The sequence below is a fragment of the Salmo trutta genome, chromosome 1, assembly GCF_901001165.1.
Source record: "Salmo trutta chromosome 1, fSalTru1.1, whole genome shotgun sequence".
NCBI classification, from domain to species: domain Eukaryota; kingdom Metazoa; phylum Chordata; class Actinopteri; order Salmoniformes; family Salmonidae; genus Salmo; species Salmo trutta.
Window position 1 is genome coordinate 56,566,321 of NC_042957.1, and position 18,626 is coordinate 56,584,946.

The 18,626-nt window shown below is 44.9% G+C and overlaps 1 protein-coding gene across 1 annotated transcript; it reads left to right on the forward strand.

Moving 5' to 3' along the window:
- The first annotated feature begins 5,117 nt into the window (after positions 1–5,117).
- Positions 5,118–18,015, forward strand: LOC115201906 (envoplakin). The gene is made up of 21 exons (XM_029765797.1): positions 5,118–5,284; positions 7,041–7,140; positions 7,754–7,908; positions 8,183–8,306; positions 8,607–8,738; positions 8,842–8,883; positions 9,066–9,335; positions 9,461–9,556; positions 9,651–9,761; positions 9,864–10,010; positions 10,131–10,285; positions 10,383–10,480; positions 10,632–10,804; positions 10,914–11,092; positions 11,238–11,376; positions 11,526–11,719; positions 13,285–13,435; positions 13,551–13,634; positions 13,751–13,858; positions 13,979–14,071; positions 14,187–18,015. Exons 1-21 carry the CDS (start codon positions 5,241–5,243, stop codon positions 17,667–17,669), a joined length of 6,078 nt encoding a protein of 2,025 aa, XP_029621657.1. The 5' UTR covers positions 5,118–5,240; the 3' UTR covers positions 17,670–18,015.
- Positions 18,016–18,626: the final 611 nt, after the last annotated feature.

Genomic DNA, 18,626 nt, shown 5'->3' on the forward strand with positions numbered 1-18,626 from the left:
TTGAACGCAGCCTTCTGTGTCTGGACTGGCTGCTTTTTATTTTTTGGTGGGAGAAATTGTCAGTCAATTTCATCTGCCATCCATTAAGGCCTGGATTTACTCAACTATTTACCAAACATCTTTCTCTGCGCTTTCACTGAGCAGCACATGAAACCATCCTCTCATCCCTCTAGCAAGCTGGTGAGGGTTGGGTAACTGGTTGGCCCTGTCTGCCCACTGAGGTGTTGGCAGGGACTTGTTTGGGTGAAGTGACACAAATCTAAAGCTCAACACAGATGAAACAATGTTTTGACACCTTGTACTGTATCCGTTCTAGATGGCAATGTGAGCAGATAGTGACTATACGTCTGACCCTACTGGAGAAAAGCATGGAACTCATGATCTGTTTCTTCTAGATGGCTTGAGGGTGAGAGGTACATATTTTCACAACCGTGATCTGAATTGCCCTAAAGTACATTACATGACCAAAAGTATGTAGACACCTGCTGGCTGAACATCTCATTCCAAAATCATGGCCATTAGTATGGAGTTGGTCCCCCCTTTGCTGCTATAACAGCCTCCACTCTTCTGGGAAGGATTTCCACTAGATGTTGGAACATTGCTGTGGGAACTTGCTTCCATACATCCACAAGAGTATTAGTGATTTTGGGCGATTAGGCCTGGCTCGCAGTCGGTGTTCCAATTCATCCCAAAGGTGTTCAATGGGGTTGAGGTCAGGGCTCTGTGCAGGCCTGTCAGGCTCCCGAGTGGCGCAGAGGTCTAAGGCACTGCATCTCAGTTCTAGAGGTGTCACTAAAGACACCCTGGTTCGAGTCCAGGCTGTATCACAACCAGCCGTGATTGAGAGTCCCATAGGGCGGTGCACAATTGGCCCAGCGTTGTCCGGGTTTGGCATCATTGTAAATAAGAATTTGTTCTTAACTGACTTGCCTAGTCAAATAAAGGTTAAATGTTTAAAAAAAGGTATTCCACACCGATATCGACAAACCATTTCTGTATGGACCTCGCTTTCTGTGAGTTTGTGTTACCTTCCACCGCCCATAGTTGCTCCTAGAGGTTTCAACTTCACAATAACAGCACTTACAGTTGAACTGGGCAGCTCTAGCAGGGCAGCAATTTGACAAACTGACTTGTTGGGAAGGTGGCATCCTATGATGGTGCCACCTTGAACGTAACTGAGCTCTTCAGTAAGGCCATTCTAATGCCAATGTATGTCTATGGAGATTGCAACAAGTGTGGCTGAAATAGCTGAATCCACTAATTTGAAGGGGTGTCCACATACTTTTGTATATATAGTGTATGTTTAGCATGTTAACTGTAAATACTGCCTGCTTTTTCCTTTGTTAGTAGACTACGAAAGCTGGTTATATTTATTTATCTTTCCTTGTTTGCTGCAGCCTCGCCTAGGTAGGAACATTAGCATTTCTCTACACCCGCGATAATATCAGATAAATATGTGTACGCGACCAATAACGTTTGATTTGATATTCACTAGACAGTTCCCTAAAAATATGGGCCTGGGCCAACATAAGTATTAAACACCTATTCTTGGGGACCCTTTTCATGTTTTCAATGATTAAGGGGATGCCCTTGTTTGCTTTGTTCCCATAACCCTTGTAGTTCAAGCCCTGCTCTTCAGTGTTACATACCTTGACTGAAATGTGTTCTCTCTGTAAATGATTTGTGTGTTCTTGGCTGAGCCTCTCCCAGATTAGTGTCAGCCAGGCTTGCATAATGTGGAATTTAACCAGGTATGTGTTCTGCCCTGTGGTGTAGTGGGATAGGGGAGGGGTGTGGTGGGGTTACGTGTTAAGTCAGTAAATGAGATTGGACATTTACAATGCAGCCCCGGTAGCCCACGCCTTATGATTAGGAAAACCTGAACTTTGAAAGATGTGCTTTTGTCGTCACCAGCACTGCTGCTTTACTCAGAGTGAGTATTTTTTTAGCTAGGATTATGAAGTGAGATAGGCCTGCATCTTTTTTAAATGAACGATAAACAGACTAATCTGGGTTTGGCTGATGCCAGGAGAACGCTACCTACCCCAATGCATAGTGCAAACTGTGAAGTTTGATGGAGGAGCAATTATGGTCGTTAGTTCCAGTGAAGGAAAATCTTAATGCTACAGCATACAATGACTTTCTAGTCGATTCTGTGCTTCCAACTTTGTGGCAACAGTTTGGGGAAGGCCCTTTCCTGTTTCAGAATGACAATGCCCCCGTGCACAAAGCAAGGTCCTTAAAGAAATTGTTTGTTGAGATCGGTGTGGAAGAACTTGACTGGCCTGCACAAAAGTCCTGACCTCAACCCCATCAAACACCTTTGGGATTAATTGGAACGCTGACTGCGAGCCAGGCCTAATCACGCAACATCAGTGTCCAACCTCACTAATGCTCTTGTGGCTGAATGGAAGCAAATCCCTGCAGCAATGTTCCAACATCTAGTGGAAAACCTTCCCAGAAGAGTGGAGGCAGTTATAGCATCAAAGGAAGGACCAACTCCATATTAATGCCCATGATTTTGGAATGAGATGTTCGACAAACAGGTGTCCGCATATTTTTGGTAATTTAGTGTATAGCATACAAGTAACTGCCAAAATATAGAAAACCAGCATAGTGTCTAAATAGGGCGTTTGGTCACCACGAGCTGCCAGGTTCAATACATCTTGACATAGTTCTACAAGTGTCTGGAACTCTATTGGAGGAATGCGACATCATTCTTCCATGAGAAACTCCTTCATTTAGTGTTTTGTTGATGGTGGTGGAAAACGCTGTCCCAGGCGCCGCTCAGGAATCTCCCATAGGTGTTAAATTGGGTTGAGATCTGGTGACTGAGACACACACACAGCTTTCACTCAGCCGTAGACATCACATTATGAGTTAGTAGCGTTAATATAATTCAGACATAAACTCCCACCTCCCACGTTTCTATTAATTGCACATGCTTGTGTAATTATATACCAGGCGGTGTCAGAGGAAGGCCCTAAAAATGCTCAAAGACTCCAGCCACCAAAGTCATAGACTGTTCTCTCTGCTACCGCATGGCAAGAGGTACCGATGCACCAAGTCTGGAGCCAATGGGACCCTGAACAGCTTCTACCCCCAAACCATAAGACTGATAAATAGTTAGTTAAATAGTTAACCATTGACCCTTTTTGCACCAACCTTTTTTTACTCATTACATATGCTGCTGCTACTGTTTATTATCTATTCTGTTGCCTTGTCACTTTATTCCTAGTTATGTGTACATGTCTATCTCAATTACCTCGTACCCCTGCATATCAACTCAGTACTGATATAGCCAAGTTATCTTTACTCATGGTGTATTTATTCTAACTTGTATTATTACGTGTTATTATTTTTCTATTATTTCTCTATTATCTTTCTCTCTGCGTTGTTGGGAAGGGCCTGTAAGCATTTCCCTGTTCTTTACAAGCATGTGATGAATACAATTGGATTTGATTTGATTTTTTGATTATGAGGGCACACTGCACATACACTCAGAAATGTTTATCTTTCTACCGTCACCAGATGCCCCAGCTCTTCCCTCAGCGGTAAGGGTACTCTGCATTCCTCTCTGAGACCCTGACTCCTTATACTAGGCATGGCAGGTAGCCTAGTGGTTAGAGCGTTGCACTTGTAACCGAAAGGTTGCAAGATCGGATTCCCTGAGCTGACAAGGTAAAAATCTGTCGTTCTGCCCCTGACTTGCCTAGTTAAATAAAGGTAAATATAATATATATAAATACTAAGAGGGGTAATTCAACAGGATGTGTGTCTGATACTCAGAAGCCTGGGGAACTGTAGCTTACTGTACTGTAGTGTTTGATGCTTTGGTCTGCACAGTTTTAACTTCCTAAAATAAAGGATCAACGGTGATGTCAAATGCTTGTCAAGTTGTCACGTTTTGTTTATTATCTTAGGTTGTTGTAAGATAGACTTGTTTAAACTTGTCCAGTTTCACTGCACCCTTTCTGTAGTGGGCTAGTGTGTCAGGCTGACACAACATTTAAATAGGTGTCATCACACTACTACAGATAGCTGTTACGGTTTCCTGGATATTTCTGTGATATTTTTACTACCCACACCCTCTTAGTCTGATACTCTCTAAACATTATTCTCCTTCTCTGTTTGCTTGTTGGGTGGATGCTGGGTGGATAGCACAGTTGGAATGTTGTGTGCCCAACCTTCAATAAAGGTGTATGTAGTAGTAACTATGATGATTCTTGTTGGATATGTTTTTATGCAGTGTGAACTTTAGGCCGAAGTGGATGTTGGTGTATTGTTTGGCGTTACACTATAGCCTTTTGGTGTTCTGGCATTTCATCCCAAATATGTCTAGAATCTAGATATTCTATTTGTAATGACAACTAATCAGTGGTTTAATGTCATTACTAGATAATTCAATCTCCAATATTTCAAGGTGGAAATTAATTTAGATTGGTTTGATTGAAGTCAGTAGCTGTGAGTGAGTAGCACCCTGGAATCTAACAGGTGACTGGCCCAGGTGACTGGCCCTGCCACATTCCAGTGTTTCTCCATTGGAAGTCTACCAATCAATAAAGATAGTTTTTTTATAGACATTGTTGAATAGGTACTGCTTTTCTAAATCAAGGGAGTCAACACTAAGAGATACACATTATTATATATCCTGTTATAATAATGTGTATCTCTTAGTGTTGACTCCCTTGATTTAGAAAAGCAGTGCCTACTCAACAATGTCTATAAAAAAAAAAACTATCTTTATTGATTATGCCCAGGTAAGACAAAGTAAATATATTAAAAGATAGGAATGCAGGTGTGTAGGAATGGAGAGAGAGAGAGAGAGAGAGAGAGAGAGAGAGAGAGAGAGAGAGAGAGAGAGAGAGAGAGAGAGAGAGAGAGAGAGAGAGAGAGAAGAGAGAGAGAGAGAGAGAGAGAGAGAGAGAGAGAGAGAGAGAGAGAGAGAGAGAGAGAGAGAGAGAGAGAGAGAGAGAGAGAGAGAGAGAGAGAGAGAGAGAGAGAGAGAGAGAGAGTGAGAGTGAGATGGAGAACAGGAGAGAGGAACAGGTCTACCCGGTCTGTTCCTCTGGTCTAGTGCCTTCATGATGACACACCTGTTCATTGGGGTGGAGCTGAGACAGGTGGCTGCTCTTTAACTAGAGAGAGGAGACACGGCTAGAGAGAGAGGTACAGCGAGGAGAGGGAAGTGAGGAGTAAGATATTTGCACTGTGACTGACAGAACACACAGCCTCCCAGGATGTTCAGCAAGAAGAAGGAGTACGACCTGGTGAAAGTGGCCCAGTGAGTTTTCCCTCCGTTTCCTGAACTTTGATGTGTCATGTTTCCTTCTCTTTTCTCTGTCTCTTATTTCTCTTTTTAATTTCATCTCAGCCTGCTTGTATTCCCTGTAGGGCGACCTGGAATCTAGTCCACTGCATATGTGGGCATTTGTTGACTGGTCTTTTCTATGTCCAACTTGGAATGATAGTGTATTTTTAAGAGTCTGCAATCTTCCAGGAAAATGCAGTAGATGATTTAGATGAAGTATCAGATTTGAACTATGAGGACTTAGTATTGATAACGTCTCATGACTACCTTACATAAGCGTAAAATATATCTTATCTGCCGCCGATTGATGATGAGACAAGATAATAATTTCTGTAGTAACTCTCACAATTTGTTTACTTTACTGAGAAAAGAGTAATCTCATTGGTATTTGGACTGTGTTGTATGTAACCACTGATGTGTGCCTTTAGTAATGGGGTGTGACATTAAGGTGCATTGATCCTCCACATTGCTCTCAGTATTCAATAGATGGCTGCTCTGACTAATTATGTAGACAGAGTAACACTAGCTCTGATGGATAATACTATGTTATGTTACTTTTGGAAGAAGTGTGATCTCACAGAGGTGAGTTACAGACAGCAGATTTGGAATGTGTTTAGGTACATCGCTGGAAGACTCAGGATTTATGTTTATATAGAGAAGAGGGTATGTACTGTGTGTTCTGTTGCTTAAACAGGTTCTATCAGATTTGTGTACGAAGTTGCGTAGAGATGAATAGATCATATGTTTTTGTGAAATATGTACTATGTTCCTTTCAAATGTGCCTTGATAAATCAATAATCTGAGGCTTATCTTTTAGTTCCTTTACACCACTGAACACTGTGTCACTCACCACATGCAGGAACACCCTCCACATCACTCCTACACTGGGGTGTGTCTTGGTGCTACAGGGTGGAGAGTCTGGATCCTTTGCAGCTCTCTATCTTATAACCAGCAGGGTGACTTTTAGGCTTCCCTTTAGTGTCTGCCTGTCACACTCCTACTCACCCTGACATGTGTGTGTGCTGTTTGCTTTGGTACGGTAGCTATGCATTATCTAACTCCTTTTAACCTTCTTTTGGATGTGACAGGATATGTCTGCCAAACCTATTTGGACTTTGTCATTTTACCACATATACTAACAGAGATAAGCAGTTGCCTAAATGACTCACAACTGTCAACAAGGCATGTATGAGACACTGGAAACCACAATGTTAAAACAGTAAATCTCTCCCCCCACTATCGCTATTCGTTTTATTGTCCCATTGGAATGTAATTGCATTCATCAGCTATTAACTTTGATCAAAGCGATTCATGGGGACATCAGTAGAAATCCATGTGCTATGTCACCCATGCACTGTAAATTCCTGAGGACACTCCTTAATAATCCATCAATGTGAGGGTGTGTTCGAATAAATAGCTGACTTTCATAGCAGCGACTACGAGTAGGAATGACAGAACAGTAAGTACAAGAACATACAGACTTAAAGATGTGTTGATTGCTAGATGAGTGTAGATGAGTGACAGTCCTTTGTAAAGTTGGATGGGGGAGGCTGAGGAATACTTTATGTTCTGCATGAGTCTGGTTCTCATTTTGATTATTCTACCAAACCTGGAATCTGGTTCCTGAACATTCAGGTTGCTCTACTGAGCTCTCTTAGATAGGCCTACTGGTTTCAACAATGTGTCAATTACACTGATGTGAATGGAGGTTTGTCTTTTCTCTTCCCAGGAGCCAAGCTAATGATGTGGCCGTGCTGGTGGCGCGCATGCAGAGCAATGCAGACCAGGTGGAGAAGAATGTGCTGCGCTCTGAGGAGCTGATGGCTGTGGTAAGAGGTCCTACCATCCCTACCCACACACTGCCTGTGTATGTAATTACACAGTTATACATATACCTTTACCTAACATGTTACAATGCCCAACTTAATGAAATACGCATCCCTTAATTCCACTTGATCAAGGAAAAACTTTTCAATCCTCCCACAGATATTTTATCAATGTGCAATTCAACACAAATGTGTCATGATGGGGAGTGCCTGTAATGGTATGCGTGAAGGGCTGTAGGAAGTCAGGCGCAGGAGAGCAGATAGTTGGTAGCAAAACGGAGCCTTTTATTTGGCGACCCAAAAGCACACGGCACAAACTAACACGAAATACAAATAGGGTTTTACATAACCCAGCGTAACCAGTCTAACGTGTGCATTCATGAACGGATAAACAATCACTCACAAACAAACATGGGGGAACAGAGGGTTAAATAATGAATAAGTAATTGGGGAATTGAAACCAGGTGTGTAAAACAAGGACAAAACAAATGGAAAATGAAAAGTGGATCGGCGATGGCTAGAAGGCCGGTGACGTCGACCGGCGAACGCCGCCCGAACAAGGAGAGGGACCGACTTCGGCGGAAGTCGTGACAATGCCTTTCCATTTCTGTTCCAGGACACAGTGAATGACAAGAAGCACAGGCCCTTACTGCACCAGAAGGAGAATACAGAGATCCTAGCTGAGGCTGAGGGGCTGCTGAAGGATCTGTTCCTGGATGTGAACCGGGCCAAGAAGCTTTCACACCCACAGACTGGAGAGATAGAGATCGAGTGAGTTCCAGCAAGAACACACACACACACACACACACACACACACACACACACACACACACACACACACACACACACACACACACACACACACACACACACACACACACACACACACACACACACACCACACACACACCCTTAGAATATATGAAACAATGGTTTTGTGACAGAGATACTTTTCCAGAGGCTCTCAGAGAACGTTCTGAACACTCATGTTCTCTCTTTCCCTCTTTCAATATGCCTCCTATTTCTTCTTTTATCTGGTCCTCAGTGTGAGAAACCTCCATGACCGCTGGTCTAAGGACTGTACCATGTACCGGGACCTGTATGAGGCAGTGCAGGAGGTGGAGCTCACTCCCAGGATTGACTGGACTCAGGTGCTGGAGGAGAAACAGGTGAGCCTGTCATATCCTTGGTAATACTCTATTCAAGACCAGTATGACCGTAGACAGTACTGTCCTTCCATTATATAACAACTTTGGTTGACCACCGCTTTCTACTGGTGCAACCAAACCTTTGGTATTAGCTCCTAGTTGCTTGGAGTAACATATCTTTCTGAATGTAGTAGTGGTACAAAACTTTATTATCCCCAGGGGGAAAACAGCCAAACAAAGTCAACAAGACGTGGTTGAGGTAAACATACAGCTGAACTCTAGAGGATTTACTGTACCTGTGTGTTGTGTTGTGTGTTATAGAAGCAGATAAGTGCAGAGAGGTACGGGCCCAACCTGTCTGATGTGGAGAAGCAGATTGCCTCTCATAACATCCTGCACCAGGAGATCGAGGCCTACGGCTCCCAAATGAACCGCAGCAGCACTGGCTCTCCGGTAACGACTACAAAGCCCTCGGCTACTTTCTTCATTCTGAATCTCACCAAAACTAGGGATAAACTCTAAACAATGATTTTCATGGTTTGTTTTCTGTCCACAGGCAAAGTTGTCTACCATTCAGAGACAGTACACAGATCTCTTGGTGAGTCCAGAAGTTATGTAATACATCTGTGTGTGTATTAAAGTATGGCTCTGACATGTCAAAGGGGCTCAGAATGCTATACCGTTGTATTTGAACCTTTGTGCCTGTGCTATCTCTCCATCGTTGACTATAAGATAGTCCAGGTGTGACTGATCTGTCTTTCCCCATGCTGTGTGGTGCAGGAGACCTCCCTGTGGAGACACAGGTACCTGGCCTCTCTGTATGACTACATGCAGGGCTGCAGTAAGGAGCTCGTCTACCTGAGCGAGTACCAGGAGAGGATCCTCAGGAAGGACTGGAGCGACCGCATGCTGGACCCCCCAGGGGTGCGCATGGAGTACGAGAAGTTCAAAACCAACACTCTGCTAACACATGAGAGCGAGACCAACCAGCTACAGATGGATGGGGATCGTCTCATTGAAATGAAGCACCCTGCCAGCTCCACAATACGGGTATGTTTATATGGCTACAAAATGTAAACCTTTCCCATTGTAATAGCTTAAGTATAGGACATTGAGTTACTCACCACATCATCTACTCTCATCTTCCATGGGGCAATATGCTTGGTTTGTCTCAGGCACACAGCGACGCATTGCAGAACGAGTGGCAGAGCTTCCTAAACCTGTGCATCTGCCAGGAGGTACACCTTGACAACATAGATAACTACAGGAAGGTACGTCATCTCTTAACCCTGGGAAAGGACGTTTCTTATGGCTCGTTGTCATGGCTCAACGTAACATTGCTCCTATGTGTGTTCCTACCTACAGTACCAGCTGGATGTAGAGACCTTGTCTGAGTCCATGAAGAGACTCAACTCTAATCTGGACCCCAAATCACTGAACAACAAGAACAACCCAGAGATCCTGCTTCAGCTTGAGGTGAGATTTGATTTATTCTTTGTATCTAAGTTTAGTCGTTTCTATGACGTACAGCATTATTTCAATCTGTTCTCTAATATCTTCTGTATCTCATATCCTCAGGGTGATGAGAGAGCGATAGAGAGGAACGAACAGCGCCTCGTAGCCCTGAGGGAGTTCAGCAGCACCGTCGCCCCTCTGAAGCTGCGGCGTCTCCGCCCCACCAAACCCACCCCTGTGGTGTCCCTGTGTGAATGGACCAATGGAGAGGTAGAAAATAGCTTCATAGAATAGCATTGTGAGAGTTCTGAGAAGCTAAAGGGCAAGCTAATGTCCTGTCAATTGACAGCTGTAGCACAATGTAATGATGCAAACTCCTGTCACCCTTAGGACTCAGTGTCTCAAGCAGAGAAGCTCATGCTAAAGTCCAACTTAGACGATGAGAACTGGGAGGTCCAGACCAGCACTGGGAAGACCAAAACCCTGCCTGGAGCCTGCTTCCTGGTCCCACCGCCAGACACTGAGGCGCTTGAGAAAGTGGAAAGGTAAAGAGAGAGAAAAAGAGACTCCTTATTACAATGACCCAAAACGTAACCATCATCACAGGCGAACTGTAATGACATTGTGTGTTTGTGTGTCCAGTCTGGACAGAGAGCTTTCTAACCTGAAGAGAAAGAGAACTACTCTGATGGCCTCCCTGAGGAGCCCCGGTGTGGAGGTGGTGCGCTCAGTGAGAGCAGGTGAGTGGAACATCACTCCACTTGCTAAGAACTTTAGCAGGAATCACTTAATTTGAACTCACAGTGGGACCCTAGTAGATACAGGGGACTAGACTCCGTGTGGCCCTCTCCTGTCCCCTTATTTCTTACTGTGCCCTCTGCTTGTGCTCAGCCCCTGTGGCTAATGCCCCAGTGGACCCAAAGACCACAGTTCTGGCCAGCCAGCTGGACAAGATCAGCAAGAACCTGGACCACAGTGAGAAGGACATCCTGAGCCGGCTGAGGGCCCCTCTGGATCGCAGTGACCCCACACGTGACCTGGCTAACAGGCTGAAGGAGCATGAGGTGAAGGGATTGTTTTTTATTTCAGACCACTGCAGCCTGCTACATAGCATCATTATAATGGACAGTGTGGTTCCAGAGTGTGATATTCATGGTGTGTTTTGCCTTGCAGAGGGACACCCTGACTGTTAGGAACCTGGAGGCAGAGAAGGCAGCGGTCATGAGAGATATGGATTCCATCCTAGCCCAGAAGCCCCTTGGGCCCACCACCTCCGCCCTGTCCCTCAAACTGAGTGGTCTTAACAACAAGTTTGACGACACCAACGTCCTCTGTGACCTGTACAACAAGAAGTAAGAATTTAGTTTACAATGTGAAATTTAAAAAAAATCTATGTAAAGGTTGCGTTAGCTATATGTTCTTATTTTTTTATTTTATTTTATTTACATCCAATTCCTCAAGATTATTCTCACTCACAAATGTCTTTATCTTGACCAGAGCCACAGCTTCCATGTTCCTGGAGAGGCAGATCAATACGGTGGACAACTCAGTCTCTGGCTTTGAGGAGCAGCTGGCTGAAGATGCTGCCATCCCTGATGTTCCCAACGTCCTCCAGACACGCATCCAGAAGCTTCAGGTAACAGTATTTCAGTCATATGACCACTTAAAGTTCATCACACATCATGTCATTATGATGGACTCTTACAAGTTGCAGTGAGTGTTTTGTTTTGATTGACCCATCGTCTTTGATCAGTCCCCTGTGTTTCTCCCTTGTCCTACAAACAGAACATGCGCAAGGATGTAGCGTTAAAGCAGGACGAGATGCTGAAGCTGAGCAGGGACTTGGAGTCCACAGAGCAGCTGAGCAGCTCCCTGCAGAAGGGCTTCCATGAGTACTGCCCAGACATCCGCCGCCAGCAGACAGAGGTCAAACACCTGAAGAACCGCTATGCCAGCGTCAACAGTCAGCTACAGGAGAGGTGAGAACCCTAATCTGTCCCACAGCTAAACTCAGCAAAAAAGAAACGTCCCTTTTTCAGGACCCTGTCTGTCAAAGATAATTCATAAAATCCAAATAACTTCACAGATCTTCATTGTAAAGGGTTTAAACACTGTTTCCCATGCTTGTTCAATGAACCATAAACAATTAATTAACATGCACCTGTGGAACGGTCATTAAGACAAACGAACGGTAGACGGTAGGCAATTAAGGTCACAGTTATGAAAACTTAGGACACTAAAGAGGCCTTTCTACGGACTCTGAAAAACACCAAAAGAAAGATGCCCAGGGTCCCTGCTCATCTGCGTGAACGTGCCTTAGGCATGCTGCAAGTAGGCATGAGGACTGCAGATATGGCCAGGGCAATAAATTGCAATGTCTGTACTGTTAGACGCCTAAGACAGCACTACAGGGAGACAGGACAGACAGCTGATCAGGCTCACAGTGACAGACCACGTGTAACACCTGCACAGGATCGGTACATCCGAATATCACACCTGCGGGACAGGTAAAGGATGGCAACAACAACTGCCCGAGTTACACCAGGAACGCACAATCCCTCCATCAGTGCTCAGACAGTTCGCAATAGGCTGAGAGAGGCTGGACTGAGGGCTTGTAGGCCTGTTGTAAGGCAGGTCCTCACCAGATATCAACAACGTTGCCTATGGGCACAAACCTACCGTCGCTGGACCAGACAGGACTGGCAAAAAGTGCTCTTCACTGACGAGTTGTGGTTTTGTCTCACCGGGGGTGATGGTCGGATTCGCGTTTATCGTCGAAGGAATGAGCATTACACCGAGGCCTGTACTCTGGAGCGGGATCGATTTGGAGGTGGAGGGTCCGTCATGGTCTGGGGCGGTGTGTCACAGCATCATCGGACTGAGTTTGTTGTCATTGCAGGCAATCTCAACGCTGTGCGTTACAGGGAAGACATCCTCCTCCCTCATGTGGTACCCTTCTTGCAGGCTCATCCTGACCTGACCCTCCAGCATGACAATGCCATCAACCATACTGCTCGTTCTGTGCATGATTTCCTGCAAGACAGGAATGTCAGTGTTCTGCCATGGCCAGCGAAGAGCTCGGATCTCAATTCCATTGAGTACGTCTGGGACCTGTTGGATCGGAGGGTGAGGGCTAGGGCCATTCCCCCCAGAAATGTCCGGGAACTTGCAGGTGCCTTGGTGGAAGAGTGGAGTAACATCTCACAGCAAGAACTGGCAAATCTGGTGCAGTCCATGAGGAGGAGATGCACTGCAGTACTTAATGCAGCTGGTGGCCACACCAGATACTGACTGTTACTTTTGATTTTGACCTCCACTTTGTTCAGGGACACATTATTCAATTTCTGTTAGTCACACGTCTGTGGAACTTGTTCAGTTTATGTCTCAGTTGTTGAATCTTATGTTTATACAAATATATACACATAAAATAAACGTAGTTGACTGTGAGAGGACGTTTCTATGTCAGAGTTATATATGTCTTGTGTCTGTGGTTACTTCTGTGGTCTATGATATACTGATGCTTAAAAAAAATCTATTGTTATAGAACGGTTCTGCTGCAAGAGGCAACCAATAAGAATCAAGGCTTCCAGAGCTCTGTCCAATCATTGAACTTATTTTTGACCAACCTGCCTAATAATACGATCAATCCAAGTGATGGACTTTCTCAAATTAACTCCAAGCAGAACTCTCAGAAGGTTTGTGGGTTTATTTTTGTGTTATTTTATCCCAACAATTGTCCCTGCTATGAACATCGTCAGTTTTCTGCAGTACATTTCTCTTGTTCTTATTGGGTGTTTGCTTTCGTTTCAGAGAGTGGTGGAGGACATAAAAAGGAAATCAGATGATGTGGGCCTAGCAGTGAAACAGTCCCGTGACTTGCAGAATGTCCTCAATGTGAGCAAAAAAATTACATCTAATCAGAGCGACCATTAAAAATGTCCATATCAGTTGAAGGGTTTTGGTCAATGTTGTTCTTAAAAGAGAAAATAAATATTCACCATGTCTCGTAGGAGTATGAGGCCAAATCTGATAAGTACCGTGGTACACTGAAAGATGTGGATGACGAAGATGCCAAAAGACGTCACACATCCGCCATGGCTGACGCTGTGCTGAAAAAGGTGTTGTGGACCTGAGAGACTGCAACAATCCTCATCCTATAGTTGACTTAATTTGCATTCAAGTTTGGGCATTGATTCAAGATCCATGATCTGACTAGAGGCTGTATGCTTCTGTTTCAGGAAAGAGCTCTACTGAACCTCTACTCAGAGGTGTCTGCAGAGAATGATCAGCTTCTCAACAAGATGGGATTGGCTAAGAACATAATTGCCCAGGTATGACATAATTAATTTGTAAAACATCAACACAGTGGTTTCTCTAATTCCTAATTAAAAAACCCACTCTAGTATAGGTTAAACTATATTGTCCACTGTTACCTGCTCTGAACAGAATGAAGAGAAGGTGAGCCAGGTGGTGGTGAAACAGCAGCGGCAGCTGCAGAGCCAGCAGAAAGACCTGGAGGAAACAGACGTTCTAAAGAGAGAGCTGGCAGATGAGATCACCAGGCGCTCCCATGCTGACAATGACCTAGCAACATACAGAAAGAGGTTTATTTCACTGAAAAGCCGTAGAGGTGTGGAACGAATGGAGGAGAGGGAAGTTGTGCAGTACTACCGTGACCCCAAACTAGAGGGTGACCTGGTGTCCCTGAAGAGTAGAATCCAAGATGAGACTATAAAACACTCTGGCACCCAGACAGAGATAAAGATTGTCAATGAGAATATCATCCGCCGGGAGACTGAGCTGACAAATGTCAAACCTAGGCTGTTGACCAAGGTGTTGACTGAGTTTGAGAGGGACCCCCAGCTTGACAAGGAGGCCACCAAGCTGAGAGAGGAGATGCGCAAGCTGGAGCAGGAGGTCCAGGTGAGAGATACAGAGACGGTCCACATGAAGACTGAGATCACAGTACTGGCACAGAAGAGACCGACTATCAAAGAGAGAGTAGTGAAAAAGGAGGTGGTGAGACTGGAGAAGGACCCGGAGATGTTGAAAGCAGTTCTGACCTTTCAGACCGAGATCTCAGAGGAGGGGTTAAGATCCAAGTCCCTCAATGATGACATATTCCGCACTAGGAGCCAAATAAACACACTTGAGAGGATCATTCCCACTATCCAGCCTAAGATTGTTACCAAGGTGCTGAAGAGGGTGGAACAGGACCCAAAACTCATTGACGAGGTTAAGACTATCCACACCAGCCTGGAAGAGGAGAACAAGATAAACAGTGATTTGATGAAGGAACTCACCAGCCTCCAGATCCGCTACAGTGAAGTGGAGAAGGTGCGGCCCAAGCTTGAGGTCAAGGAGATCATCAATGAGATCTACAGGGTGGACCCTGAGACAGAGGTGGAGCTGGTGAGGCTAAGGAAAGAGCTGTATGACTCTAATCGAAACTGCACTGATCTGGAGAAAGAAATCAACTCAGTTATGGTGGATCTTAAAACTCTGCGTTCCCAGAAACCCAAGTCAGAGTACAAGGAAGTGACCCAGGAAGTGATTAAAGAGGAGAAGAGCCCAGAGGTCATCAGGGAAATTAAGAGGTTGAACGACCAGGTTTCACTTCTGCGGGTCTCATATGACAGCACCCTGGATCTGCTGAGCCGCCTGCGCAAAGAGAGAGATGAATGGAAGGTCGAAAAGTCTAAGTTAGAGACAAAGCTTGTAAACAAAGAGGTGGTCAAATACGAAAATGACCCCCTACTGGAGAAGGAGGCTGACCGTCTGAGGAGAGATGTGAGGGAGGAAATCCAGCAACGACGCAACATGGAGGAAACCGTCTTTGACCTGCAGAACAAGTACATCATGGTGGAAAGGCAGAAACCAGAGGAGAAGATTGTGATGCAGGAAGTGGTGCGTCTTGAGAAGGATCCAAAACAACTCCTGGAGTATGAAAAGCTGAACAAGAACTTGGATGAAGAGGTTAAATCCCGTAGAAAACTGGAATTGGAAGTTCGACAGTTGAGAGCCCTGGTTGAGGAGAAAGAGAGAAACTTGGCACTGATGGACGACCGGCAAAAGAAAATCCAAGTAGAAACAGAGCTTAGACAGATCAAATCTCGCATCCTTGAGCTTGAAAATACCCCTCAACCCATTGCGGAGAAGATCATTATTGAGGAAGTCCTCAAAGTGGAGAGAGACCCCAAGCTTGAGAAACTAACCAGTGGCTTACGCACAGACATGAATAAGGAGGAAACCAACATCAGTCGGTTGGAAAGAGACATCCGAAACCTGAAGATCAAGTTGGACATCCTGCGCAAGGAAAAGTCCATTGAAAAGACTGTATATAAAGAGGTGATTCGGGTGGAGAAGGACCAGAATGTGGAGGCTGAAAGGGACCATCTCAGAGATCTAGTGTTGCAGGAAAGAAGTTCCAGACGGGATCAAGAAGATGACATCCAGAGGCTTAATACCAAAGTGACCCGGCTCCAGACCACAAAGTCAAGCACCTCTCATGAAGAAACAAGCATCACCCTCAATAGAGATTCCCTGATGAGAGAGAAGGAAAATCTCCTCAAAACACTGAAGACTTTGGAGTCTGAGAAACATGATTTAAGCATATCGTTCCAGCTGCAATCCAAGCTGATGAGTGAGAGAAACCAGATAAACATGCAAAGGGGCTTCAAGATGGATTCTGAGGTACAACGTCTAGAGAAGGACATCCTGGATGAAAAAGACCGGATACACCAAAAGGAGACCTACATTATGGAGCTGCAGAACAATCTTAAGAAAGAGGACCACTCTGAAACACACACCAGAGAGACCAACCTCTCCACTAGAATCAGCATCCTTGACCCCGAGACTGGCAAAGACATGTCACCATATGATGCCTATTTAGAGGGCCTGATTGACCGCAACAAGTACATCCACCTTCAGGAGCTAGAATGTGACTGGGAGGAGATCACCTCAGTGGGTCCAGATGGGGAGACCTCAATTCTGCAGGATCGCAAGAGTGGAAAGCAGTTCTCTGTCAGGAATGCTCTAAAGGATGGCCGCTTGACACAGTCCGATCTGCACCGCTACAAGGAGGGTAAAATGCCTATCTCAGAATTTGCTCTCCTGGTCGCTGGGGATTCCAGACCAAAGCCTTACATTGGTCCAATCGCAACCCCAAGGACACCGACATCTTCTTTGAGCACAATGCCATCATCACTAAGGTCTTCCTACTCAAGTCTCACAAACAATAGATACGGCAGCAATAGCAACCTGAATATTTCTAGCGGTGATGAGCTCTTCCCAATCTCTGGTGTGCTGGACTCCACCAACAACAGCCGTATGTCTGTACGTAGTGCCCTGACTCGAAACCTTATTGACCCAACCACAGCCCAGAAGCTCCTGGAGGCACAGGCAGCCACGGGTGGCATCGTCGACCTCAACAGAAAGGACAAGTTCTCTGTTCACAAAGCAGTTGAGCTGGGTCTCATTGACAAAAGTCACATGCATCTGCTGCTGAATGCTCAGAAGGCCTTCACTGGAGTGGAGGATCCTGTGACCAAGGAGCGTCTCGCAGTAGGGCAAGCGGCTGAGAAAGGCTGGATACCTCAGGATAGTGCCATAAGGTACATGGAAGCACAGTACCTGACTGGGGGGCTGGTGAATCCCCATAAAGCTGGTCGCATCAGTGTCCAAGATGCTCTTAACACCAAGATAATCGACAGCACAGTAGCCAAGAACCTCCAAGACAAGTCTGCCCACACCAAAGAGTTGATTGACCCCATCACGAAAGAGAAGATCTCGTACAAGGAGGCAATGGATCGCTGCAAAAAAGATGTCACTACAGGGCTCTTGCTGCTCCCTGCAGCCTCCAGCGGTGACTCCAAAGATGCACCATCATACTCCAACTATCGATTCCCTGGCTCCTACAGCCAAGTCTAGACATGTGGCAGACACACATGCCAGATCTAGAGAGATGCTACAGCTCCAGATGCTAAATAGAAATAGAAATTCACATCACAACAACACAAACACATGTTCTTATGATGTCTTTATGGTAAAGGTAGAACATTTGTATAGTTCTGATTGTTGAAGTCAGAAAATGTCTAGGTGGTACTGTACACATTTACCTGTTCTTTATTGATGCTATGATTCTCAAGAGTTGCTGTACACATAATTTAAATTGTTTGGCGAAGAGCTTTCTTTGATTTGTTTTTCAGTATTGTGAGAGCCATTTCTTCCAATAAACTTAAAAATAAGCACTCATTATTAAATTATTCAAAACAAACGTTGGTCTCTGTGTATGATTACTCCTATATGATGGTGGTAATTGTTGAAGTTCAAGTTGTTTATTTGTCACATGGACAGGAACACACTGTGGTGTACTGTACACAGTACAGGGACATTCTTACTTGCATGTTCACCTCTAAACAATGCGACAATAATAGAAAAAGTTAAAAACAAATAAAATAAAAATTGAACTCAAAGGAATAAAAATACAAAAATTAGCAGGAAAATGACTTCAAGGATGCTCAGGGATTAGCCTTTCATGGAATAGTATTGTCTTTTCAGTAATGGAAGTGGCCCCCCTCTTTCCTGGTGTTTAGTGTGCTGCCCACTGTCAATTTCACTTCTGTGACCCAGCTGAGACTACATGATAACATGAGGATCTCCGTGTTTTGATATTCTCACGAGATGGCAAGGTAGCATGCTAATGCAATACACAGTGGATTTAATCTGGAGAGTTTCTGTGCTGCTGTGTGTCCAACCGGAACGGGATGTTATGCCAGTAAATAAGGATCTACAGATGTAAATGTCCCTCCCCTTGTCCTGGTGAGGGGTGAAAGGTGTTGTGGGCACTGGTGAGAGTCCTCTCTGATGGGATGTCTAGTAAACAGA